The 26,803-nt window shown below is 47.9% G+C and overlaps 1 protein-coding gene across 1 annotated transcript in view; it reads left to right on the top strand.

Moving 5' to 3' along the window:
- Nucleotides 1-7,779: 7,779 nt before the first annotated feature.
- Nucleotides 7,780-26,803, top strand: part of CORO7 (coronin 7) — a 60,378-nt gene continuing 41,354 nt past the window's right edge. Inside the window, exons 1-6 of the mRNA XM_008141771.3 lie at nucleotides 7,780-7,940; nucleotides 10,262-10,358; nucleotides 12,011-12,085; nucleotides 15,863-15,933; nucleotides 16,423-16,606; nucleotides 18,363-18,439. Coding sequence (XP_008139993.2) covers nucleotides 7,881-7,940; nucleotides 10,262-10,358; nucleotides 12,011-12,085; nucleotides 15,863-15,933; nucleotides 16,423-16,606; nucleotides 18,363-18,439 — 564 coding nt within the window. The 5' untranslated portion in view covers nucleotides 7,780-7,880. The remainder of the gene's footprint in view (nucleotides 7,941-10,261; nucleotides 10,359-12,010; nucleotides 12,086-15,862; nucleotides 15,934-16,422; nucleotides 16,607-18,362; nucleotides 18,440-26,803) is intronic.

Raw genomic sequence — 26,803 nt, 5'->3', positions numbered from 1 at the left:
GTGTAAGGACGTGGCTGAAGGTAGCCGAATGTAACTGAGGCGCCTGGCAAGGAACAGGACTACAAATCCTGGCATGCCTTTCGGCGTCTGTCGCGCAGATCCCAGCATACAGTGCGCGGCTTCCTTTCTCCTGACCCTGACTTTTGGCGTGAGCGTTACTCACCCGGTGTCTGCACAAGGGCTCGGTGTTTCTACTCCCAAAGCCTTTCCTCAAGCTCACTTTCCCTGGCTAATTTCCTACGCGGCTGCCTTTGGTCGCTCAGGTCTCTCCTAAGCATGTTAGTCTCCAAACCAGTAGTGAACTTGCAGGTCGCAGGGTAAGATCCCAGTTCCCCCAAACAAATAAACGTTGTGAGGCTCTACTACGTGTCGCGCACGTACTAGAATATTGGGAATACAATGAATGACATGACATCCCTGCTCTGGAGGAGCACAACGATGTGTCGAGAGAGGCAGGCTCCTCAGTAACTCATTGCTATGGTAGTGGGTATTTAATAGATTGCAGGCACACAGGTGAAAGGATTTCTCGGAGGTTGGGGGGTTGAGGTGCCAGGGAAAGCATCTGAGAAGTATCATTCCGGTAAAAAAAAAAAAAAAAAAAAAGTGAGTCAGGTAGGCATGGAGGGGAAGATTATTCCAAGGAGCAAGAGATTCAAAAGCAGATGTCTAAAGATGGAAAGTGCGTACCCTGTTTGCTTAAACCCTAAACTTAGGGTGTGTGATGGGGATGAGGCCAGAAAGGTAAACCTTGCCTAGTAAATCTGCACACTCCCACTACCACCGCAAATAATAGAAAGGGAACCTGAAGGTTCATGAATGGTTTTAAGATGATCTGTGCTCTTTGTCTCTCTCTCTCCCCATTGTACACTAAATTTTTGTGTATGTGTATGTTAATCCATAGCTTTCATCAATAAAATTCTCCGCAGGCTCTGAGATTCAAAGAAGTTTAAAAACCACTGCCCAGACCCTGGCCAGGTAGCTCAGTTGGTTGGAGCATCCTCCAGATATGCCAAGGTTTCAGGTTCAATACCCAGTCAGGGCATATACAAGAATCAATCAAGGTTATGGATTCAGTCCCCAGTCAGGGCTCTTACAAGAATCAAGCAATGGCCCTGACCGGTTTGGCTCAGTGGATAGAGCGTCGGCCTGCGGACTGAAGGGTCCCGGGTTCGATTCCAGTCAAGGGCATGTACCTTGGTTACAGGCACATCCCCAGTGGGTGGTGTGCAGGAGGCAGCTGATTGATGTTTCTCTCTCATCGATGTTTCTAACTCTCTATCCCTCTCCTCTCTGTAAAAAAATCAATAAAAAATATATATTTTTTTTAAAAAACTGAGAACAAGAGGCAAAGGAACTTGCATTTACCACCTCAGGGTGAGTTAGGAACTAGAGCAGAGCTCACTAATATGAAAACTTTGTCAGTCTTGTAACTTCCTCATTTTGGGGTATTTTAGTTTCCCCCTCCCCCATCTATTTCCCCATGGTGATTTTTAATTTTTAAAAATGTTTTACAATTACAGTTGACATTCAGTATTATTTTATATTAGTTTCAGTTGTATAGTCCCCATAGTTATTAACAGTAAAAATCCTTCACATTGAAAGGATGGGTGTGTTCTTGTTTTAGGGGATAGCAGGAAGGCTGATTATTCTTTGCTTTTAGGAAGGAGAGAACCCCAAGGTAATGGAGTGGGTGATGGTGGCTACTAATGGACCCATCCTAAGCTTGTTAGCAAAAACTGAGATGAGCTCACAGGCCATGCGGACCCACACTCCCAGGCAGAATATGTTGTGTGCCTTCCCCCTCCCCCAACTCCCTTCTCCAGTCTAAAGCCCAAAACTTTAGCTTTAAAGAGAAACAAATGTTATTTGCAAAAGGCATACCGGTTTCTCAAGCATTTTCCCCTCTGCCCTTTTCATTTTAATGTTCCACTGAACCCTTGCTGCTCCCCTGAGGTAGTGAGATCTGTGAGAGCTAGCAGGAAGTTTTAAGTATGCTCTACTCTGTAATATCCTGCAGATACTGACCATCCAAGGTACAATGGGACTGGTAAAGTCCATGGCTAATCCATGGGAGGACTGCTTACCTCCTCATGTGAGGAACCCTTTCCCGGAGGGCAGAAGGTCCTCAGTCAGTCTCTTCAGAAGCAATAAAAGCTAGCTCACAATTTCTCTAGTTGTAGCATTTCCTTTCCTTCCCAAGAGAGTAGGGGATGATTCCAAGGGGGTGTGAAATGCATAATCCAGATGCTCCCGGACATGACATCTGCAGTGTCTGCAGTTCCCTGCAGAAGAAGGAGGTGAACTGTGCCCTCCTCTCAGTTGCCTGGGCTTTCTGTGCTAATGATTTCCTAAAAGGCCCTTTAAACAACAGGTGGCTCCAGCTGGAAGCTAAATATTCTTCTGCCCAAACTAGGCTTAAACTAATGCTTTGCAAACCTGAAAAATGAAAGGAACTTTCTCCAAGGAAAAAAGAAAGATCACAGACACTGAGAATAAAGTTCTGGGTCCTCTGGCAATCAGTAGACTCCAAGGTGAAAAGGAACAACTTAGAAAAGAATGATCTTTTCTTTTAATATATTTTATTGGTTTCAGAGAGGAAGGGAGAGAGAGAGAGAGTGAGAGAGAGAGAGAGAGAGAGAGAGAGAGAGAGAGAGAGAGAAACATCAATGATGAGAGAGAATCATTGATTGGCTACCTCCTGCATGCCTCCTACTGGGGCTTGAGCCCACAGCCCGGCATGTGCCTTTGACCTGAATCAAAGCCAGGACCCTTCAGTCCACAGGCTGATGCTCTATCCACTGAGCCAAACCAGCTAGGGCAAGGATGGTCTTTTCTATGAAACTGCCCCTTAGTTGTGAATTATCGTTTTGTGTCTCTGTTAAAATACTGTATTTTGCAAGTTACTGCAAAAAAAAAAAAAATCAAAACAGCTCTGGGTGGGCTTAAGCTGGTTTGGCTCAGTGGATAGAGCGTTGGTCTGTGGACTGAAGGGTCCCGGGTTCAATTCCAGTCAAGGGCATATACCTTGGTTGCAGGCTTCTCCCCAACCCGGGCCCTGGTCAGGGCTCATGCAGAAGCAACCAATCGATGTGTTTCTCTCTGTCTTTAAACCTCTCTCTTCCATTCTCTCGAAAAATCAATGGAAAAATATCTTCAGGTGAGGATTGAAAAACAGAACAAAACAAAACAAAAATACCCAGCTCTGGCTGGGTGGCTCAGTTGGTTGGAGCGTAGTCCCTTACACTAAAAAGTTGTGGGTTCGATCCCTGGTCCGGGTGCATATGGGAGGCAACCAATCCGTGTTTTTCACATTGATGTTTCTCTCTCTCTTCCTCTCTCTCTAAAATCAATTAAAAAAAAAAAAACAAAAACCAACATCCTTGGGTGAGAATTAAAAATAAAAATAAAAACAAATCATTAGGTGTAGTAGTAAAACTTCAGAGTCCCAAGAACACATGGGTACACCTCCATTTGAGAAACAACAAAGTGATGCTGGCAAGGGAGAATTATGAGTGTTTTTCCCAATTTTTGAAATGTATTTTGTTGCATAATTGTTTGTTTCCTATGCTGAGGTAACCGCACATGCCTTTCTGCTCCAGCTCTTGAAATGAACAAGGCAGGGCTTACCTATAAAAATGTTTTTTCAATGTGCATCTTGAAAAAAAAATTTTTTTATTGATTTCAGAGAGGAGAGGGAGAGAGAGAGAGAGAGAGATAGAAATATCAATGAAGAGAGAGAAGCATTGATTGGCTGCCTCTTGCGCACCCCACACTGGGGATCAAGCACACAACCAATGGGGCATGTGCCCTGACCGGAATCGAACCGTGACCTCTTGGTTCATAGGTCGACGCTCAACCACTGAGCCACCAATGTGCATCTTAATAAACCATTTCAGGGGCAGATAACTAAATCTAAGGAACTAAATCTAAGGCACTGAAGCTGCTTCATCTATTCCTCTCTTGCAAAAACTCTGATCTATGGAAACCACTGACTTTAGAAAACATTAAGGGAACATCCTACAGAAAATGTCTTCTTTAGTGTCATAGTTTTGTTGTTTTTTTATCCTCACCCAGAGATATGTTTTGTTATTGATTTTGAGAGAGAGAGAGAGAGAGAGAGAGAGAGAGAGAGAGAGAGAGAGAGAACATCAATGTGAGAGACAAACATCCATTGGTTGCCTTCTCCAAATTTCCCCACAACCTAGGTATGTGCCCTGACCCAGAATCAAACCCAAAACCTTTTGGTGTACAGGACAATGCTCCAACCAACTGAGCAACCTGGCCAGGGATGGTGTCATAGTTCAAAATAAGAATATATCTTAAGGCTCTTTGATGCTTTTGTGTGGGTTTTTGCCCTCTTTTTCCTTGCTGGTCATTTTTCTTTCTGCTAATGTTTCTTTCTTCAGTTACATGAAATGCTTTGAATTTTCTAAAATGAGGACTTCCGTACAGTGGCCTCCTAAATTCTTGTTTGTTATTAATCATTCTTGGAAACAGGCCCTGTGAAATTGAAATCATTCTGCCATTTACCAAGCTAACCAGACATCCTCATATTGCTGGCATTTGACCCACATTTGATAGACTGCCTTTTAGAGTTGAGAGGTGTCTTCCAGGGTTCTTAAAGACAGTGAAGTGGAATTACTAGGAGCATAAAGGAACAAAGCTGGTAATTCATAGGCTCATGGGACTGGAAAGAATCTTAGAGGATGTCAGTTCAATGTTGCAATTCATGAAGTAATTTATTGTGCTCAAGTTTGCAGCAGCCTTAGAACTCTGAACTTTCTACTAGAAAGAATCACTTTCTTCAGCCAGAATGGATCTGGGAACATGTAAGATGGTCACTCTCTGGGTCTTCATGTCATTTTGGCCCTTCCTTCTCCCCTGCTGTGGAGCTCAGGTTGGTCACTGTGGGAATGGGAAAGAGGACATTCTCCAATTCTGCTTCTACCAGCCCCCCGTTTGTGGAAATACAGTCACATGATCTAGCACAGCCAGGTCATGGCTTCTCTCTCTCCTGAGAGTGAAGATCAGGGGTTTTGTTTTTCAAGAGAGGCTGAAATCCAAACTTTTAGGAAGTGTCCCAATTTTTAAAACACTAAGTGAACCAACTAAAACATATATGTGGACCAGATTTAGCCTATGTTACCTCTGTGGATGAAAGACTTTCTCACTAGCTGACTGTGCCCGTTTAGGCAAAAAGCAAAGGCGAATTTAGGGATAACAATGAAGTGACATAAAGGAAATAATGGGAGGTTTACATAAACTTCGCAATAGTTGTATAGTTGATTTATATTTTTAAAATTTTGTGAGAAAAAGCACATAAAATTTACTTTCTTTTTTTAAAAAATATATTTTATTGATTTTTTTACAGAGAGGAAGGGAGAGAGATAGAGAGTCAGAAACATTGATGTGAGAGCAACATCAATCAGCTGCCTCCTGCACAGATGTGCCCGCAACCAAGGTACATGCCCTTGACTGGAATCGAATCTGGGATCTTTCAGTCTGCAGGCCGACGCTCTATCCACTGAGCCAAACCGGTTTCGGCTAAAATTTACTTTCTTAAGAATATCTGTTGTACAACCCTGTAAATGTCCTTAAGACTACTGAACTGTACACTTTAAAATGGTAAAATTTAGCCCTGGCCAAGTAGGTCAGGTGGTTACATTATCATTCTGATGTACATCCTGTACATTCCTCAGGGCATGTACAATCAACCAATGAATGCATAAATAAGTGGAACAACAAATCAGTGTTTCTCTCTCAAATCAATAAATAAAAATTTAGGCCCAGCCAGTGTGTCCCAGTGGTTGGGTGTGGACCTATGAATCAGGAGGTCACGGTTCCATTCCCAGTCAGGGCACATGCCCAGTGTGGGGCATGCAAGAGACAGCAGATCAATGATTCTCTTTCATCACTGATGTTTCTATCTCTCCCTCTCCCTTCCTCTATAAAATCAATAAAAAATATATTAAAAATAAATAAATAAAAATTTAAAAAATAAAAATAAATGGTAAACTTTTTTACATGTTTTTACCACAATTTAAAAAAAAAGGGAGAAGTGGCTTGATCCTCAGTGGGGGGTTTGCAGGAGGCAGCCGGTCAATGGTTCTCTCTCATCATTGATTTTTCTACCTCTCTATCCCTCTCCCTTCCTCTCTGATATCAATAAAAATATATTTATAAAAAAAGAGAGAAGCAATAGCTGTACGTCACAACCAACTCAAGACTGCACTGATGGTGCCCATTCCAAAGCTGCTGGAATTTAAGTGACCTATTTTTATTTAAAAAAATATATAGTTTTATTGATTTCAGAGAGGAAGGGAAAGGAAGAAACAGAAACATCAATGATGAGAATCATTAATCTGCTGCCTCCTGCACGCCCCACACTGGGGGCCGAGCACACAACCTGGGCATGTACCCTGACCAGAACCGTGACTTCCTGGTTCATAGGTCCATACACGCCAGCTAGGCTGATCTCCTATTTTTAGATTATGGAGAACAAAGTTACTCTTACTCACGTAGTAGGATACTGGTAAGTTTCCTCTTTGTCCTCACTGAACTGAAAAGAGAACTTGGCATTTTGGTATCAATCTGTGCCCATTGCCAGGCCAAGCTTTCATTATCACCCTGTGTACAGCCTACCCCAAGTGAAGCTCTGTCTGCAGCAGGCTGTTGCAAAGGAAATTTTCACAGCAGTTGGCATTTCCAACCAATTATTCCCTTTCCTCAGATCAAAGTCTGTTTTTCAGACACACCTAAGGAGATGTCTGTCCTTATTCAGAAAGTATATTCTGGAATCATGGAATCAAAGTTTATTTATTTATTTATTTATTTATTTTAATATTTTTATTGATTTCAGAAAGAGGGAGAGGGAGAGAGAGAGACAGAAACACCAACGATAAGAATCACGGATTGGCTGCCTCCTGCACGTCCCACACTGGGGACCGAGTCCGCAACCCTGGCATGGGCCCCCGACCGGGAATCGAACCTGAGACCCTTCAGTCCGCAGGCCGAAACGCTATCCACTGAGCCAAACCAGCTAGGGCGGAGTCAATTTTTTAAAGGAAGAGAAATGGTTGTGCAATGAAAGGCCTCAGGTGAAATGAACCCGCTCTCTTTTCTCCTGAGTCGTCCTGGACTAAGCAAGCAGCGCCGGTTGGGCACATTTGGTATTTAAAGGATTCGCCATTGCCCTTATCTTTTGCCCTTTCAGTTTATCTGTAAATGATACTTGGATTTACTTAGAGGAGCCCCTCCTCACAGCGCCCGAGGCCTGAAGCCAAGGCATGCCCTAATAAGGGGATGCTGAAGGCCCCATCCCTCCCGCAGAGACCACCTGGCCTGAGCAGGGTGGGTGGGATGCAGAGGCTTTAGGGCAGACCCCACGGGCAAGGATTTGAGTCAGACCTGGGCTCCTGTTCCCCCGCTGCCACTCACTATCTGTGCGACTTGGACCAGTGGCTCCTCTCTCCAGGACCGAGTTCCCGTCCCTGAAATGCAGCTAGTTCATTCCAGCCCTCTCTTCTCCCCCGGGATGGCGCGGCGCCCCGCCCCTTGGAAAGCAAATCCCCGCACACAAAATTGCGGCTGTAGCCCCCACGCACGCACCGCTTGGCCGGGGGCAGTCAGCGCACGTAAGTGACCTCCCCACTCGCGCCATCGGCTCCTTTGCCATCCGGTCCCGGCGCGGAGGGAGGGGAGAAGGGGGCGGGGCCCAGCGGGCCGGAGCGGACTACGATTGGCCGAGATGTTCAGGGGCGTGGCCGAGGGCGGCGGGCCGCGGGTGGAGCCGGAGGCCGCGGGATTCGCGGCTGCTCGCTGTGCACCTGAGAGCCGACGCCCGGGTCTTCGAACCTGGACTTGTCACCGTCCCTGTCGCCATGAGCCGCTTCAAGGTGTCCAAGTTCCGGCATACAGAGGCCCGGCCGCCCCGCCGTGAGGTGAGCCCGGCCCGCAGACCCCGCACCCCCTTCCCCTTCCCGGCCCCATACCCCCTTCCCCTTCGGATCTCTCTCCGGGATCCCCGACTGTCCCGAGGCGCCCCCTTCAGGCCCGGGACCGGCGTCCGGGCCGCCCCGTCGCCACCCGGCGGGCAGTGTCCGCAGCTCCCGAGACGCTCTCTGGCCGCTCGGTGAGACCCGCGGCCGGTCGGCCCGCCTGCCTGGCCCCGGGGCCCCCGAGGTGGCATAGCCCACCCGGCCAGTCCAAGGCCTGAAGCCCGCAAGGCTGCCTGCCTTCTCGGCTTCCGGTCGGCCTCGCCGGGGAGCCGCGGCTCGGCCGCTTCTGGCGCCAGCTCCTCCTCCCTGACGTCCCAGTCACTCCTGCCTGGGGCTGGGGTGTGGGAGATGCCCCTTTCTGCCCTGGCCTTGACGAGGCCGGCTGTGTCAGATGGACGCGGGGAGCCGCACCTCTGCTTCGGGTTTCCGCCGGCGCTTCCTCCTCTCGGGGTGATGCTGCCGGGGGCTGGATGGGGCCTCGAGAAGCTCGAGGAGGTGGAGCCCAGAGGTACTGGGGGACTTCTCAGGCCCCTGCAGGGCAGCGGGCCTCACGAGGAGTGTGCTTCAGAGATGATGCCACCCCTGGTCTGCTGCTGCTCATGTTATTTGGAAGGCCTGGCAGTGTGGTTCAATAGGTGGGCCTACGAACTGACCCTATCTAGTGACCCTTTCAGGGGCCAACGCACATCAGGGCAGCTGCGGGCAGAAGCCTGTTTTTCACCTTCTGACAGTATTTCCCCTGCATCTGCCATGCACTGTGCCCAGCTGCTGGAGCCATAACAGTGAATAGGACAGCACTTTCCTTCCTGTGTTGCATACAACCTCACGAGGGAGACAGCCAGCAAGCAGACTAGGCATACAAGGGCATTGCAAGTTTTAATAAATGCCCTGCATAATCAGGGCAGGTTGCAGAGACAGAGGTGGACAGTGAGGTGGAGGTTAATCTCACCAGGGTGATCAGGGCGGGCTGCTGGGAGGAAGTGACATTTAAGCTGAGGCTAGAAGGGTGGCAAGCAGCCAGCTAGAGGGAGAGTGGGGTGGAAAAGTGCCTGGTGGGGGAACGGAAGTGGGCCATGGTGGATGGAAGGCCATGACGGGGAAGCATATTGCCCAATGAGTCCAGAACGATCTTGCAGAATCCGAAGGCCACAGGGAGAAGTTGGCTTTTCTTCTGAGTGCAATGGGGAGTTAGGAAAGGAGATGGGGTGGGGGTTGGGGAGAGATGCTCAGATTTGCATTGAGAACATCCCTCTGAGTGCAGTAAGTACTGCTTGGCGGGGTCTGGGGTGGCCCTGAGGGTCCCGGGGGCTTGTTCCCAGGTGGTCCTCGTTCCAGCAAGGTAAACAGACAGGCATGGAAACAGATTACGGAGGAAATTTAAAACAGTTTATATTAGGGAAATGGGAGAACAGGTGATCTGTTCTTGTTTTCAAAAGTATTTCCTGTCACTGTATTTGTACTGTAAACATGATTCAGGAGGGGAAAAGAATGCAAAATGATAATGTTCTTTTATCAGAGGCAGGTGAACATTGAAAATGAAACGTGTGGTGGAGGTGGTTTCCGGGACACTGTGGGTGGGTAATGGGGGAAATGTGAGTGCTAGATTGTTGGGTGGCAAGAAGGAGTGTTGAATGATGCTTTGATACCAACAGAGAAAACATGCGGACCTCGCCTATCTCAGTTTCAGAAAAAGTGCTCCTCTGCTCCTTCAGGTGTGGGAGTGTTAACATTATTGCCTCTTCTTGGCAGTGTGTCATTCACTGTCTGTGGGATTTCCTGGAAAGGCCTTGCTTTTACCCTTCTCTGGGCTTGCGTGTTTTCTCCTGGTGTTTGGAGAAGACCCCTGGACTCAAGTGGAAGTCTTCAGCAATACAGTTGAAGAAGTTGAGTCTGTTTTCTGTCTAGGTGCTCACTTCTCTGTTCTCTGTTTCTCTCTAATCCCTTTAACAGAAACTGCGCTCAAATGTGAGTGAACACTGCCCCGTTAGCCCCTTGACTTCATTCAGCCTGAGTTTCCTTTTGACAGCCTTCTCTCCCTTATCAGAGAACTGATTTAATAAGCAAATCTGGCCCCTTTGTGACTTAGGTTATCATTTCAAGAACATTTTGCATTATCTAAGGGACAGTGTGAATGGGGACAGAGTTGGATCCAAAGGAATGCATCGCTAATGGTGCAGCTTTAAGGTTCCCTGAATCATGCCTCAACCCTTGTTTTAGGCAGTTGTAGAGCCCTGGCCTTCAGGGTTCTTATTCTTTATTTCCAGGCCTGGATCACTGACCTTCGAGCAGGAACTACCCCCTCTTGTGGGAACCATATCAAATCCAGCTGCAGCTTGATCGCCTTCAACTCCGACCGTACAGGTAGGGAGGTGGACATGGGTGTGGAGATTCAGACATTGTCACCCAAATAGGATGGGGTAGAAGGGCAGACTCATTGCAGGCTGGAGGTTTGGAGGGGTCTCACAGAGTTCAGAAGTTAGCACTATGCAGGGCCTTAGATCCCTACAAACTGGTCAACATGCAGTAATCAGATCGGTTTTGGTGAGAATGTGTGTGTATACTTTGTATAAACCGTGTTGGCTGTGGTCTTCAAGAGCATGGTCTGGAGCGGGGGGCAGGGGGCTGTTGCCTTTGTTTTCGAGTTGTCTCCATATGCTCCCCACTCCTTGTCTGGGAGCCTAGGGTGGTTAGGATCAATAGGAATACCAAGATTTATAAAACTCCTTGCGTTAGTTGGGACTCTTTTGGTTTCCAGTGATAACTCAAACCTCAAACTGAATTATTAATTTTTAAAATATATTTATTTATTGATTTCAGAGAGGAATGGAGAGGGAGAGAGAGAGAGAAACATCAATGATGAGAGAGAATCATTTATTGGCTGCCTCCAGCACGTCCCCTACTGGGGATCGAACCTGGAATCCAGGCATGTGCCCTGGGCTGGAATTGAACCTGGGACCCTTCATTTCGCAGGCCAGCGCTCTATCCACTAAGCCAAACGAGCTAGGGCACAAACTGAATTCTTTTTTTTTTTTTTTAAATATTTTATTGATTTTTTACAGAGAGGAAGGGAGAGGGATAGAAAGCTAGAAACATCGATGCATTGACCAGCTGCCTCCTGCACACCCCCTACCAGGGATGTGCCCGCAACCAAGGTACATGCCCTTGACCGGAATTGAACCTGGGACCCTTCAGCCCGCAGGCCGACGCTCTATCCACTGAGCCAAACCGGTTTTGGCACAAACTGAATTCTTTTTTTTAATTATTTTTTTATTTTATTTATTTTTATTTTTATTTTTTTATCAAACTGAATTCTTAAGCAAGAATGATATCCTTGCCCTAACCGGTTTGGCTCAGTGGATAGAGCGTCGGCCTGCGGACTGAAAGGTCCCAGGCTCGATTCCAGTCAAGGGCATGTACCTTGGTTGCGGGCACATCCCCAGTGGGGGGTGTGTAGGAGGCAGCTGATCGATGTTTCTCTCTCATCGATGTTTCTAACTATCCCTCTCTCTTCCTCTCTGTAAAAAACAAATCAATAAAATATATTTTTTAAAAAACTTGTTTAAAAAAAAAAAGAATGATATCCTTTTGACTTGTATATCTAAGAAGTCCAGGGGCTTCAGGCAGAGCTGTATCCAGGGCTCATGCGTGCTATAAGTCCTGGCTTCTCTCTTGCCCTCAGCTCTGTTGCCCTTGGGTAATGGCTTCTTTCTTAGGCAAAGCTGAGAAAAATGGCTGCTGCTGGCACCTTACCTCTTATGATCCCCAGTGCCAGAAAGAGTCTCTTTCCCCCGTATCTTCTATATCTCCAGTGTCACGGAAGGTTCTTATGTGGGGCAAGCACCTAATCCTGGGCCAATTACTATGCCTAGAGGGATGGGATCTTACAATTGGTGGAGGCTCTCTAGGAAGGTCCAAGGCTGAGCTTTTAGATTTGTGTACCCTGGGAGTCCTACACTGGGAGGTAGATGGTCCCCATTTTTCTGGAAGTCAGAGCAACTGTGTTTATTTGGCAGGTGTGCTGGGCATTGTGCCTCTGGAAGGCCAGGGAGAGAACAAGAGACACGTGACCCACCTGGGCTGCCATTCTGGTGAGTGGGGGCTGGATCCAGGAAGTCTGGAACTTGCTCCTCCTTCTCTGGGGCCAGGGATTCATACTCACCTGGTCTCACAGTCCCGTGACTTTCCAGGTCCCTCCTGTTGTTCTCACTGTTCCTTCTGACAGGTGGGGTCCAGATTAGAAGGCTAGACCCTGGTAGAGAATTCGGGCCTGGCAGAGAGGAGGAAGGCTGGGTGCTCCATGTGGTCAAGCTGGGAGGAAGGGGGATATGCACCAACCTGCACCAGACTCCCTGATGCTGGCTTCCTATTACTGCAGAGGACTCAACTCTATCTGGTTCTTAGCCCCGTGTCCTTTCCTGGAGCTTAGGAGACCACCCCTCGCCACCAGGCCTCCTCCCCAGCCAGACTCCTCAGGGCTCTCCAAGGAAAGTGTGGGCTGGGCTGCAGGGCAAGAGAGAAATTGTCACCAAGAGAGCTGCCACAGCTACTTCTGGGGTCTCCCAACAACCTGCCTGGCAATCTGCCCACTTTCAGGAAACAGTTTGCTCTCCTAGGATGGCCCCCGGCTGTCTCCTTTCTCCCTGTCCAGCTTTGGCAGCGGTGGGCCAGTCCTGGCCTGCACTGCTGGCTGGCTGCTGGATGGCCTTAGGTGAGAGAAGGGGCCAGCCTTTGGTTCCTGTTGTGGGTGTGCAGCTCAATGTAGGAATGATGATGATGATGATGATGATGATGATGATGACGATGATGATGATGATGGCAGTTATTAAAATAACAGTAATGAAGATTGTTGGAGCCCTCTCTATGTCCTTCCCCCCCATTTTCTCATCTACTCCTTCTTTAAAGCTTTTTACAACGTTATCAAGATATCATTTACGTATCATTAATGTTACCTGTTTTAAATGAAGAATTTGATGACTTTTATTAATGTTACAGGCTTGTGTATACCACCATTCAGTTTTAGACATTTCCCCAGAAGATCCCTCATGCCCCTTTGTGCTTAAATCATTTCCATCTCAGGCACTGCAGCCTCAGGCAACTGTTGATGTACTTTCTGCCTCTGCAGCTGGGGTCTGCAAGCTACTGGTGTGGCCAAGTCTGGCCTGCTGCCTGTCTTTGTAAACTGTTGTTTTGGAATACTGCCAGGCCTCTTCATCGATGGCCAGTCTGTAGTCACTTTCTCTCAACAACTGCAGCGTTGAGCAGAGACCATATGGCCCTAAAAGCCTGAAACATTTACTACCTCACCCTTTCCAGGAAATGTTTGCCAGCCTCTGCTCTATAGACTGGCCTTTTCTGAACATTTCACATAAATGGAAAATACCGTGCATGGTCTTTTGAATCTGTCCTCTTTCACTTAGCATAATGCTTTGAGATCCACCTGTGTTGCAGCATATGTAAGAAGTCTGCTTTCTCATCTGCTCTCATATCTTTTTCAAGTATATTTAAAAATAACCCACTTTTCAGCTAGGAAAACTGAGGCTCAGGTTAGGACCTTGCCAATGTTGATATTGCTGCTGGCAGAGCCAGGTCTATCTGACCTTGTGCTCTTAGGCACCCTACTGCTTGCTTCTAGATATTTTTTATTCACGGGAGAGTTGCTCCAAATTGGTGGAGTTTGTGAGGTGGTGAGTGCCCTGTGACTTGGGGGTTCCAAATAGAAGCTGGACCAGGTTTCTGTTGGCAGGTTGTAGCCTCACTGTAGCTCTAATTATTCAGAGTCTCTCTTTGCAGGAGCAACCTTGCTGGGAAGCTGTAGTGAGAATAGCTGAGCTTCAGCTCTCTCAGAACCTGCCTTCAAGGCTCCAGTGCCAGTGGTGGTGGGGAGACTGTGGTGGGCTGGGCTCTGGCTACTGCCCTGTCTTCAGGATGCCCAGACTTTGGGGCGTCTTCTATGTCTTGCCTCAGGGCCAAGTGGCCCTTTAGCCCAGCTTCCCAGGGGAGCAGCGGGCAGGGAGGCATCTAGAGGGCCTTTCTGCATGTCTGGGCTGTGGGGTGGGCCGGGGATGTGCCCCAGTTTGGGAAAGGCAGTTTGATAATGTGCTGAGTCTGTAGGTTCTGAAGCCGGACAGCCTGGCCTGACCCCTCACCTTTGCCCTTTCTTAGCTATGTAGCTCTAGACAAGTTACTTAACCTCTCTGTCCCTGTGTCCTTGTCTTCCACTTGGGTGATGATGCCACAGTGCCATCCTGGTGGGTCACTGAGGATTTGGTGAGATAAATGCACATGAAGAACTCAGGCTTCTCAGATCGGCCACATTACTACCTCTTATTCCCTCAGTGTGCCAGACTGCCTACATTGGCTGCTGCTCCGGGCTTGTGCCCTGCCCTGTCCAGTTCGGAGCCCGCAGGGTGGGGCAGCAGGGGTTTGTGGCCAGGAGTCCAGGCTGAGGGTGTCCAAGGTGTACCTGTCCTCATACTCCCCTTTTTCTTCCTTATCTCTGGCCAGGAGGAAAATGTAATGCTTGGCCACTCTGCTTTTTGCTGTGGTGATACAGGCCTGACTGTACTGCTTACATTCCCCTCAACACCCAAGCCTTGGCCTCGTCTCCGCTGCCCCCTCCCCCAGCCTCATTTCCCCTCTGGACTCTGGTTCACTCTGTGCACCCCAACCCCCACCTGCCAGAGCTGGGCAGTTCAGGTTCTTTGGTTGCAAAGAACAGAAGACCAATTCCAACTTGCTTAAGACAAAAATAAATTTATTGGGAAATTCCTGGGAAGCTTCCAGAACCAAAGAATCAGCTAGATGTTCAGGTCTTTGGAGGGTCCTGGCATGGAAGCTGCCAGCTCCCTCTGAGCTGGTGACCCTCCACCTAGGCCAGTCCCTAAAGCACCCTGTTGCTAGGCTTTCCTATTCCAGGTTTAACTCTCCTAAGAGAGAAGCTGGCTGCTGGGGCACAGATCAGGTGCACTCCCACATTGGGACTGGTCAGCCCTAGCTTTGGGGGGAGTAATAGGGTAGAGAATGCCTAGTTCAGGCAAGTGACAACCACCTCCCTCCCCCTCTTCCTACTGCCTTCTCCAAGATTCACCATGCATCTCATTGGAGACTTCCCTACCTCTGATCTATGGGTCACCCCTGTGGGCAGAACTTGCTCCTTGTTGCATCTGCACAGATGTATGTGTCTCCTTGAGGAAGTGCTGAGGGACAGTCGGACTGAGTGGTTTGTGAATTCCTTGTGACTACAGTGAGGCCAGAACTGTGTTCATTCACATAATTCTTGCCAAACCTTGTGCTAGGCTCTGGGCTTTAGGTGACTTCAGGTTCCTGGTAATCCAAGGAGTTTTTTGATGTTTTTTTACAGAAATACCTTTTCTTCCATTTTTTAAATATGTTTTTATTGATTTTAGAGAGAAAGGGAGAGGGGAAGAAAAAGAGAAACATCAATGTGAGAGAGAAACATCCACCTGTTGCCTCCCGTAGGCACCCTGATTGGGGATTGAATCCGAAACCTGAATATGAGCTCCGACCGGGAATCGAACCGGTGACCTTTTGGTTCATGGGACGACACTCAACCAACTGAGCCACATCAGCGAGGAGCTCTTTTCCCATTGCCCTGCTGACCTCTCCCTGCCAGGTCTTTGGCCACCCTGGGTCTACAGGGCTCGCGGGGATATGTGTTGCAGGCAGGCCTATGGCAGTTGCCCATAGTTTGCAGAGGTGCTCTCCTTCTGGGACTTTGAGCCTGCTTCCATGTGTGCAGAGATGTCACCTCTGAAGCCCTGGGCTTTGATCCCAGGCTTTGGGCTGGAAACAGGATGTTCTGGCGGGTTCTAGTTGGGCCTGAGTCAACCATTCCTTTCCTGCAGACCTGGTCACGGACTTGGACTTCTCTCCCTTTGATGACTTTCTCCTGGCCACAGGCTCAGCAGATAGGACGGTGAGTGGAACCATTGGAAGAGCTGCTCAATGCCTCACCCACTCCTATTTGGGGTCTTCTGAGCCTCTGGGGCCCTACTCCTTCCTAACCTTGTGCTAGGCTCTGGGCTACCCCTCCCACTACCCCTTAAGCTCCTCCACAGATTTGCAGGGCTAGGCCAGCCCAGACTTTCTTAGTTCCTTAACCCACACCAACTCCCACATACTCCTGTGCACTTGCCGGAGCCCTGCCTGTGATGTCCTGGCTTGCTGCTTGACTGCCTAAGGACATCAGGGTTGGGGTAGTGTGGGAGGCTCAGAAGAGATGGATCAGAACCCTGATTTCCCTGCTCCCATTTCCCCCCAGCCTTCAATCACACTTGTGACCCTGAGCCAGGTCTCCCTCCTTTTCCCAACAGACACACAGCCTCATGCCCAAGCATGACCCCTGGAGTTGGGGGCAGTGAGGACCCTCCCTCTCCTGGACTCACAGGCTTACTCTTTCCCACAGATGAAACTATGGAGACTGCCAGCCTCTGGCCAGGCGCTGCCCTCGGGACCTGGGCTGGTGCTGGGCCCTGAGGACACCCGGGTAGAGGTGCTGCAGTTCCACCCCACTGTGGATGGCATCCTGGTGAGCACAGCAGGCACAGCCGTGAAGGTCTGGGATGTGGCTAAGCAGCAGCCCCTAACAGGTATGGGCCACACTAGCCACGTCACTTTCTGGGCAGCCCCCTCCTGGAAAATGTTCTGTTTCTTTGTTTATGTGTTTGATATCATGAGTTGTAAAGTAAGTATCAAAAAAAAAAAATCACTTGTACATAGTATAAAACCAAGTCTTAAGAACACCCCACCATCTCCATTTCCCATGGCACATGTTTTAATTACAGCTGTTTTTTCTACTTTTTCCTCCACATGTCTAAATAACTTTCTTATACTGTTATTTCTTGAGTTACATGTCATTTCAGTTTTGAAAACAAACGATTGACTTCTACCCATGAGATGAGGATTTGCTCTCGTATAGTCCCAGCCCATCCCTGCCTCGCCATGTTTTTCTTCCCCTCATCTTCCTAATATAGATTGACCTAGTCTGTATAGGCTGCTATAACAAAATCCCATGGACTGGGTGGTTTATTAACAATAGAAATTTATTTCTCACAGTTCTGGAGGCTGGGTGTCCGAGATCAAGGTGCCAGCCGATTTGGTGTCTGATGAGACCCTACTTCCTGATTCATAGTCAGCCATCTTATTCCCTTTGTCTTCACATGGTGGAAGAGGGGAGGGAGCTCTTTTTTATAAAAGTACTAATCCCATTCATGGATGCTTCCCCTCTCATGAGCTAATCACCTCCCAAAGGCTCCCACCTCCAAATTCCATCACAGTGGGGGTTAGGTTTCAACATGTGAAATGTGTGTGTGTGTGTGCAGGGGGTGGGGGTGGGGTTGACACAGATATCCAGAGCATGCTTAGATGATAACAACTTTGAGCCAGACACTTCAGTATTTGACTGGTTATGACCTTGTAGTATGAACCTCAGCTGAGCCCAAGTGTTTTTTTGTGGTAGTGTCACTGAGTCCGTTTTGCAGAGTCCTTCCTTTTTAGGGGAAAGACACAAGGCTCAGCTCTGGCCAGGTAGATCAGTTAGTTAGAATGTCATCCACATACACCAAGGTTGCGGGTTTAATCCCGTTCAGGGCACATACAAGCATCAGTCAATGAATGTATAAATAAGTGGAACAACAAATTGATATTTCTCTTTCTCCCTTCCTCTCTAAAATCAATAAATTAAACACAAACACATACACAAGGCTCAGAGAGTTGAAGGACAAACTGGCACCCCAGAGCTGTGCAGTGTCCAGGGTATACCAAGCTCACAGTGGGGCTGAGGCCAAGGGCCATTAGTAGCATAACTAGGAGTCTCAGGGTTCCCCTCCTGACAGCATCAGTCAGTGCCCACCCTGGAGGCATCTTGTGCCACAAGGAATGGAAAGTACAAGGTGCAGGGCTTGCCCCCAAAGAGTTCCTGGCACAGTTGAAGAGACCAGCCTGACCCTTGAAGCAGAGGTGAAGGTCACTAGGCAGATGTCATTAGGGAGTTATCCCACCTGTAACTATCATCTCAAGCCCTTATCACGTGCCCAGCACTGTGCTGAGAGTTTAATTATTCCTCAGCACAACACAGCAGTTCCATGGGGTGGGGAGCAGGGAACCTTGGAAGGTTTCAGAGTAGGAGCATGGCCTGACAATGGTAGGGCTGAGGAAGGAGCCCCTGGATATAGTACAGAATATCTGGAAGGAGCTACTGCCCTTGTTCCTTCCACCTGAGAAGGGACTCCGGCAGCTGCTGCCTTTGCCCCAGAGAGTTAACTCCAACTAGGCCCACCTGCTTCCCTGTGTTCTTATTGCCAAGGGCAGGGTGTGGGGACCCTGACCTTGGCTGCTTCTCTGCAGAGCTGGCAGCCCACAGGGACCTGGTGCAGGGTGCTGTCTGGAGCCGAGATGGAGCCCTGTTGAGCACAACATGCAAGGTAAGCAGGTGGGCGGTGAGGCTCGAGTAAGTGCCTGTGGGGGGCCTGAGGCATGCCCTGCTCCTCTCAGGGCCATGGTGTCATGGAGCACACATTCTAGGCTGTATTTGTCAGGCTGGGTGGTATTTATGGGGCAGAAGGCGTATGAGCCCCTCCCTCACCTCAGCTGGCCTCTCACCTCTGGCTCACACCTGCATCTGCAAACACCTATCCCACCTTGGTACCAGGGCCTGAGGACCCTATTATATGAGGGCCCAAGTAAAGCCCCACTCTGGCTCTGCTGGGCTCTGGTTTGTGCCATTTGGCTCCTATCACCAACTTCAGGCAGCCTCACCTGCCTGCCTATCAGCTTTGTCCAAACTTTTAGGAGAATTCAGACTCAGGATGCTGTGTCAACCCTCATACCCAGTATGCAGACCTCATAGTCCTCGCTGACACCAGGCCCCGTGCTCGCCCAGTCCTGTGGAGGTGGGGGCGGCCAATGTGGATTAGGGAATCAGACAGATCTATAATAATAAAAGTGTAACATGCTAATTAGACCAGATACTTTCCAGATGACCTTCCAGACAAAGCAGGGGCTGCAAGGGCCGAGGTGGTCTCCATGGCGGTGGGAGCCGAGGCAGCCATGGTGGCGGTGGGGGGCCAGGCCCATTGCATAAATTTTATGCATCGGGCCTCTAGTTAAACAATAACTGACCTGTGAAGTGGGATCTGAGAGAGAGACATGAAGTGCTCTAAGTTGGTCAGAGGAGCCGGGAAGGGCTTGGGTACAGGCTCTGAAAGAAGAGTTAATGACATGGGACATAGAGAGGTTCTGGGAATTGCAGGGTTGGGTGCAGGGGCCAGGGCAGGGCTGTGTGCAGAGAGCAGAGTTGAGTGCACAAGGGTTGTGCTTGTTATTGTAGAAACAACCAGAAAACACTGGAGTGATTAAAACCAGAAGAGGGGCAGCCTATAGTATGAAGTGAGCAGATTTGCATTTTGAAAGCTCCCCAGCTGCCTTGTGGACAGAGCATTGCAGGGGCCCATATGCAAAAGTAACGGTGCTACAGCTTCTGGGGGAGGAAAGGAGTGCCCTCAGCCAGGCCTGGTACAGAGGGGCAGACTTGGGGATGAGAGCTGTGGGTTGGTGGGGGGCTGGATGTGAGGAGTGGGGGGTTATGAGGCTGGCTTCTGGGTATTGGCTGTAGGCCTGTTGGGGGTTATGAGGCTGTTTCTGGGTATTGGCTGTAGGCCTGTTGGGTTTGAGTTACCTGGGACATTCAAGCAGAGATATCATTTTAGTCCATGGACTAGGGCTCTGGGCAGCAAGCTGAGCTGAAGATGGAAAGGTGGGCACTATCTGTGTTTATGTGGTAGAGTCTGTAAAGAGGTGAAGGACACTCACTTGTTGGATTTGGGGACATGGGTGACCTTCAGGACCTTTTGGAGTATATTGTGGCCTGAAGCCACATGTGAAGAATGGGGGGAAGGCAAGGAAAAGCCTGCAATGGCTCTTGTGGGAAATGTGGCAGGGATAGGGAATGGGGGACAGGAGCTAGTTGGGAGGGGTATGTGGGTAAGGACGCCTCTGAAGGAGAAAATGTGTCTGCATACTGTAATCTATTTCCATCTCTATTTTTTCCCAACTTCTTAGAGGCCCCATTTCCTAGTCTTTTTAAACATTTTTTAAAATGGAATTTATTTGTGTGGCATCCTATATAATAAAGAGGTAATATGTAAATTGACCATCACTCCAACACACAAGATGGCCACCACAAGATGGCCAGCAGGGGAGGGCAGTTGGAAGGGACCAGGCCTGCAGGGGAGGGCAGTTGGGGGCGACCAGGCTGGCAGGGGAGGGCAATTAGGGGTGACTGGGCCAACAGGGGAGGGCAGTTAGGTGTGACCAGGCCGGCAGGGGAGCAGTTAGGCATCGATCAGGCTGGGAGGGGAGTGGTTAGGGGGTGATCAGGTTGGCAGGCAGAGCAATTAGGGGAAATCAGGCAAACAGGCAGGCAAGCGGTTGGGAGCAGTCCTGGATTGTGAGAGGCATGTCCCAGATTGGAGAGGGTGCAGGCAGGGGAGAGGGTGCAGGCTAGGCTGAGGGACAGTCACCCCCTCCTGCACGAATTTTCTGCACCGGGCCTCTAGTCTATATATAAAAGCCTAAGTGACCGTCTGACCAGTAGCTATGATGCACACTGACCACCAGGGGGCAGACGCTCAATGCAGGAGCTGCCGAGCTGCGGTGACTTGGCAGCTGCGGTGACTTGGCAGCTGCGGTTCTCAGGTGACACACCCGGAACCAGAGAGGAGGGAGCCAGGAGAACCGCCCTCTCGCAATCTGGGACCCCTTGGGAAATGTTGGAGAGCTGGTTTTGGCCCAATCCCCACAGGCCAGGCCTAGGGACCCCACCAGTGCATGAATCCGTGCACTAGGCCTCTAGTTGGTTAATAAAATTACTTAGGTTTCAGATATACAATTTTGTAATACATTATCCATGTATTATGTATTCACCACCCCAAGTCACATCTCCTTCCATCACCCTTTATCCCCACTTTACCCTCGTCAACCTCCCCCCACTCCCTTTTCCCTCTGGTAATTACCATGCTGTTGTCTGTGTCTATGAGGTTGTGTTTTTTGTTTTTTGTTTGTTTTTTATTGCTTAATCTCTTTACCCTTTTCACCCAAACCCCTCCCCTCTGACACCTGTCAGTTCTCTGTATTTCTGAGTCTGTTTCTATTTTGTTTGTTAGTTTATTTTGTTCATTAGATCCCACATATAAGTATATCATATGGTGCTTGTCTTTCTCTGACTGGCTTATTTTACTTACCTATTTCCTAGTCTTTATTAACTTTTCCCCTCATTTGTTCATTAAGCAATAGGTTCCAGACATTGGCCTGAGCTTTGGGTGTCAGGAGGTAAATAATACTGGGCTGCTGGCCCCTAAGCTGCTGCTCGAGGACAAGGTGGTCATGTGGTGGCCAATGCTCAGGCTAAAGGCTGGTGGGCATGACTTCCAAAGGGACAGTGAGGCCAAGGCTGGTCCTTAGGTATGAGTTCTCACTGAGGAAAGGACAGGCATCTCAGGCAGGGGAACCGACCTGTCGGAGTCCCGCGTTTAGGCTGTGAACTCCGCCTCCAATGAGAAACCCTCTCTGCCCTGTGTTTCCTTGGCACATGTGAGAGAGACAAGCACAGAACGAAAGAGAGGAAGGGAGAGGGAAGGAGGTAGATGAAAGATGCTTCCCATCAAAGCCTCCCCCCTCTCAGCACCATCTCCATGCTGGTGAGGAAACCTCCCTGGTGCCTGGCCTGACTCCCATCCTACCTTGGAGCAGCTCTTCCTCTCAGGGCGGGTGTTTAGCCCCTGCAAGGCCTGGGCCCAATCCCACCAAAGTCCTTTCCTGTCTCCCTTCCAGCTTCTCCAGGCAGCCACTAGGGGGCGCGCCCGCCTCATGGATAGCTCCCCCACTCTGCCACTGTGAGCCTAGCGGACATGCTGTCCCCCATAGCCTATGCCACCCCCTCTGTCGGTCCCGTAGACTCTCATCAGCACAAGACCAGCCTCCAGTGTCCAACCTGAGCCCTGGTTAGATGGCCCAACTACCTTTAGGGAGTGCTCACGTACCAAACTGTTACTGACTCGTGAGAGGCACTGCCATTATCCTCATCCTACCAAGGGCTCTGCGTTTGCCCAGATCACAGAGTGGTGGAGTTGGTGTTGGAACCCAGGCCGCTGGCTCTCCACGGTGGCTCTGCCACTCAGGTGTGAGTTGCTCCTGCTGCCAGGAGGGGGTCTCTCTTGCCTGGGATTTCTCTGTTTCTCCTTATCCTCTGTCCATCTCTTGCTTCCCTGTCTCTGTCCCTTGTTATCTTTCCTCTGTCTATAGTTGTCTTCTTTCTATTGCTCTGTGTCTCCCTGTCTCTGTCCCCTCTGTGTCTCTCTGTTTCCTTTCTGTCTCTCTTGTCTCTCTCTGCCTCTCTCTGTCCTCTTACTTCTCTCTCACTGTTCTTTCTGCCTGTCTCTGTCCCTCAATGTCCTTGGCTGTCTGGTCTCTAAATGACATCCTGAACACGAGGCTTTGGAGTGGAGTGGTGCTTTAGAGCTAATCCTGGACTGTGTCTGGTGTTCGCCTGACGCATAGCAAATGCTCACTAAACTAGCAGGGAAAGCTTTGCCAGCAGTGACCCAAGAACCCTGGGAACCTGCTGAGGTGTGTCAGGAAAGCCTGGGACGGTCCGCCACAGAGGTGTGGCTTTCCAGGCCATCTCTGAGCCGGCCCCTCCCTTGTCCAGCTGCCTCTTTATTCCTGCCACCCACTTTCTTCACATGGCAATCTCTTCCCCTCCACATACATGCCAGCAAGCTCATGTCTCCACATCTTTCCTCATGCTTTTTTCCCCTTAAATATATTTTTATTGATTTCAGAAAGGGAGGGTGAGGGAGAGAGATAGAAACACCAATGATGAGCCCTAGCTGGTTTGGCTCAGTTGATAGAGCATTGGCCTGCAGACTGAAGAGTCCCAGGTTCGATTCTGATCAAAGGCACATGCCCAGGTTTTGGGCTCGATGCCCAGGTTTTGGGCTCGATCCCCAGTAGGGGGCGTGCAGGAGGCAGCCAATCAATGATTCTCTGTCATCACTGGTGTTTCCTTTCTTTTCTTAAAATTTATTTCATTGATTTTTTTATAGAGAAGAAGGGAGAAGGATAGAAAGTTAGAAACATTGAAGAGAGAGAAACATCGATCAGCTGCCTTCTGCACACATTCTACTGGGGATGTGCCCGCAACCAAGATATATGCCCTTGATTGGAATTGAACCTGGGACCTTTCAGTCCGCAGGTCGACGCTCTATCAACTGAACCAAACCGGTTAGGCTTCTTTCCTTTTTTTAAAAAAAGTATATATTTTTATTGATTTCAGAGAGGAAGAGAGAGGGAGAGTTAGAAACATCTATGAGAAACAAGGAGGCATCGATCAGACTATCGATGGGGGGTGGGGGGAGGGGGGAGAGATCAACCAAAGGACTTGTGTGCATGCATATGAGCCTAACCAATGGTTAAGTTTAACAGGGGGTTGGGGCATCCGTGGGGAGGGGTGTGGGATGGGAATGGGGGGATGAGGACAAATATGTGACACCTTAATCAATAAAGAAATTAAAAAAAAAGAAACATCTATGATGAGAATAGGTTTTGACAATTCATAATGTCATGTACTCACCAGTATAGCATCATACAGAATAAGTTTACCACCCTAAAAGTGCCCTGCGCTTCACCTATTCATCCCTCCCTCGTTGTCTCCAAACCACTGATCTTTTTGCTGTCTTTATAAGATTTGTCTTTCCCCAAATGCCATATAGTTGGAGTCATACAATATGTAGCCTTTCCACATTGGCGTCTTTCACTTAGTAATATATATTTTTGGTTTCTCCGTGTCTTTTTGTGGACTGATAGCTATTTTTTAAAATTATGGTAAAAACACATATAAAACTTACCATCTTAACCATTTTTAAGTATACAGGTCAGTCATGTTAGGTATTTTTACATTGTTGTGAAACAGGTCTTCAGAACTTTTTCATCTGTAGAACTGAAATTCTACGCCCATGAAACAACTTTCCTTTGCCCCCTCCCTCAGCCCCTGGCAACCACCATTCTAATGTCTTTCTGTCTATGAATTTGACCACTTTAAATACTACATATGAGTGGAATCATACAGTATTTGTCTTTTTGTGACTGGCTTATTTCATTATGTGTAATGTCCTCAAGATTCATCCATGTAGCATGTGACAGGGTTTCCTTCCCTTTTGAGGCTGAATAATATTCCATTGTATGTATATAATACATTTTGTTTCTTCATCCATCCATAATGGACACTTAGGTTGCTTCCGTGTTTAGTATAGCTACTGTGAATAATGCTGCTTTGAATGTGGGTGTGCAAATATCTCTTTGTGACCTTGTTTCCAATTCTTTTTGGTATACTAGGTGTACCTGTTAATAATGCAGATTGTTTTTAATAGATGGAGTTACACATATGTTGATATATATGCGATTTGATATGTATGCTATTTTGTTGTGTTCACAGCAAGCTTCAAAACTCATATATCAAATTTGCTGAAGGTGTTATCATCATAGATATTTTTACACGTAAAAATGTTGAATTTCGTGCCAAAAAAATGAGCATTTGCAGGAAGTTTTAGTTCTCTAGAGGCCCGGTGCACAAATCCGTGCACGGGTGGGGTCTGGCTGGCTTGCGCGGAAGGGGCCAATCAAGGCCAGGCCTGTGGGTGGGGGAGAGGATACGGGTGCTTGGCGGCCGCCACCATCCCCAATCGAGGTGTTGGGGGCCGATTGAGGGCCGGGTCGACCAGGGCGGAGGGACCAATCAGGGCCTGGATCAGGCTGGTTGGCTGCCGCAGTGCACGTCATAGGCACTGGTCGTTTTGGTCGTTCCGCAGTTCTGGTTGCTGGGCTTTTACATATATAGATTACTTTATTTTGAAGAAAAGTGCTGCTGAATATTTCGGGAAGCGTATGATGAACATGCTCCATCTCAAGATCCTCGTGAACGCTGGTTTAAATGCTTTAAAAGTGATGATTTCGATGTGAAAGACAAAGAATGTCCAGTCAACCAAAAAAGTTTGAAGACCAACAATTACAAGCATTATTTGATGAAGATGTGTGTCAAACTCAAAACAACTTGCAGAAAGATTAAAGATTGTTTGCTCAACAAACAATGTCCAATCGTTTACAAACAATGGGAAAGATTTTAAAGGAAGGAAAATGGGTGCCACATCAACTGAACAAAAGACAAATGGAAAACCAAAAAGTCATCAGTAAAATGTTGCTTCAACGGCACAAAAGAAAGTCTTTTTTGCATCGAATTGTGACTGGTGATGAAAAGTGGATTTATTTTGAGAATCCCAAACGCACAAAATCATGGGTTGATCCAAGTCAACCATCAACATCCACTGCAAGGCCAAATCACTTTGGAAAGAAGACCATGCTCTGCCTTTGGTGGGATCAGGAACATGTGGTATATTATGAGCTTCTAAAACCAGGTGAAACCATTAATACTGATTGCTACCGACAACAAATAATCAATTTGAACCATGCTTTGATCGTGAAATGACCAGAATGTTCCAGAAGATGCGGCAAAATAATTTTGCTTCATGATGATGCACCATCACACACTTCAGAACCAGTTAAAGACATGTTAAAAGATCTTGCCTGGGAAGACCCACCTGCCATATTCACCAGACCTTGCTCCTTCACATTACCACTTGTTCCGATGGATGGCACACACACTTTCTGAGCAGCACTTCAAAACATACGAAGAAGTGGAAAATTGGGTCTCTGAATGGTTTGCCTTAAAACAAGAAAAGTTCTATTGGGCCGGTATCCACAGATTACCTGAAAAATGGGGAAATGTGTAGTTAGCAATGGACATTACTTTGAATAAAGCACTTTTGATATTTCTCTTAAAATTATGATGTTTTTTTTTTGTTGCAAAATTCACATTATTAACCAGTACACCTGGTATACTCCAAAGTGGAATTTCTGGATCATATGATAATTCTATTTTTAATTTTTTGAGGAACTACCACACTATTTTCCTAGTGGCTTTACTATTTTACATTCCCACCAACAGTACCCAAGAGTTCTGATTTATCCACATTCCCACCAACACTTGTTATTTTCTGAATTTTGATAGTTATCATCTTAATGGGTATGAGATAATATCTCATTGTGGTGTTGATAAGCATTTCTCTGAAGATTAGTAATGTTGAATATCTTTTATTTATTTATTTATTTATTTATTTATTTATTTTAATTTCTTTATTGATTAAGGTGTCACATATTTGTCCTCATCCCTTCATTCCCATCCCACACCCCTCCCCACGGATGCCCCCACCCCCCTGTTATCCTTAACCATTGGTTAGGCTCATATGCATGCACACAAGTCCTTTGGTTGATCTCTCCCCCCTCCCCCCACCTTCCCCTATTCTCCCTCTGAGGCTCGACAGTCCGACCGATGCCTCCTTGTTTCTGGGTCTGTTCTTGTTCATCAGTCTATGATGTTCATCATTTCCCCTAGATGAGTGAGATCATGTGTTACTAGAAATATACTTATAAGAACCGAATGTGAGACGAGCAATTATAGTTATGCTGACAGGCAAATGAATCAGTCTGTAGTGAGTTTCTTTCTGGACCAACAGTTCTTTTGAGACCCAATTTCAATGTCCACCAGTTCCTTAAGTGTACATGTCGGCACTGACTTTTCAGCTCTGGATGGTGGACAAATGGTGGTATTGAATATCTTTTCATATGTTTTTTGGCCATTTGTATAACTTTGGAGAAAGGTCTATTTAAATCCTTCG

Source organism: Eptesicus fuscus, chromosome 4 (genome assembly GCF_027574615.1).
Source record: "Eptesicus fuscus isolate TK198812 chromosome 4, DD_ASM_mEF_20220401, whole genome shotgun sequence".
Classification (NCBI taxonomy): Eukaryota; Metazoa; Chordata; class Mammalia; order Chiroptera; family Vespertilionidae; genus Eptesicus; species Eptesicus fuscus.
This window is presented reverse-complemented; position numbering and strand designations above follow the sequence as displayed.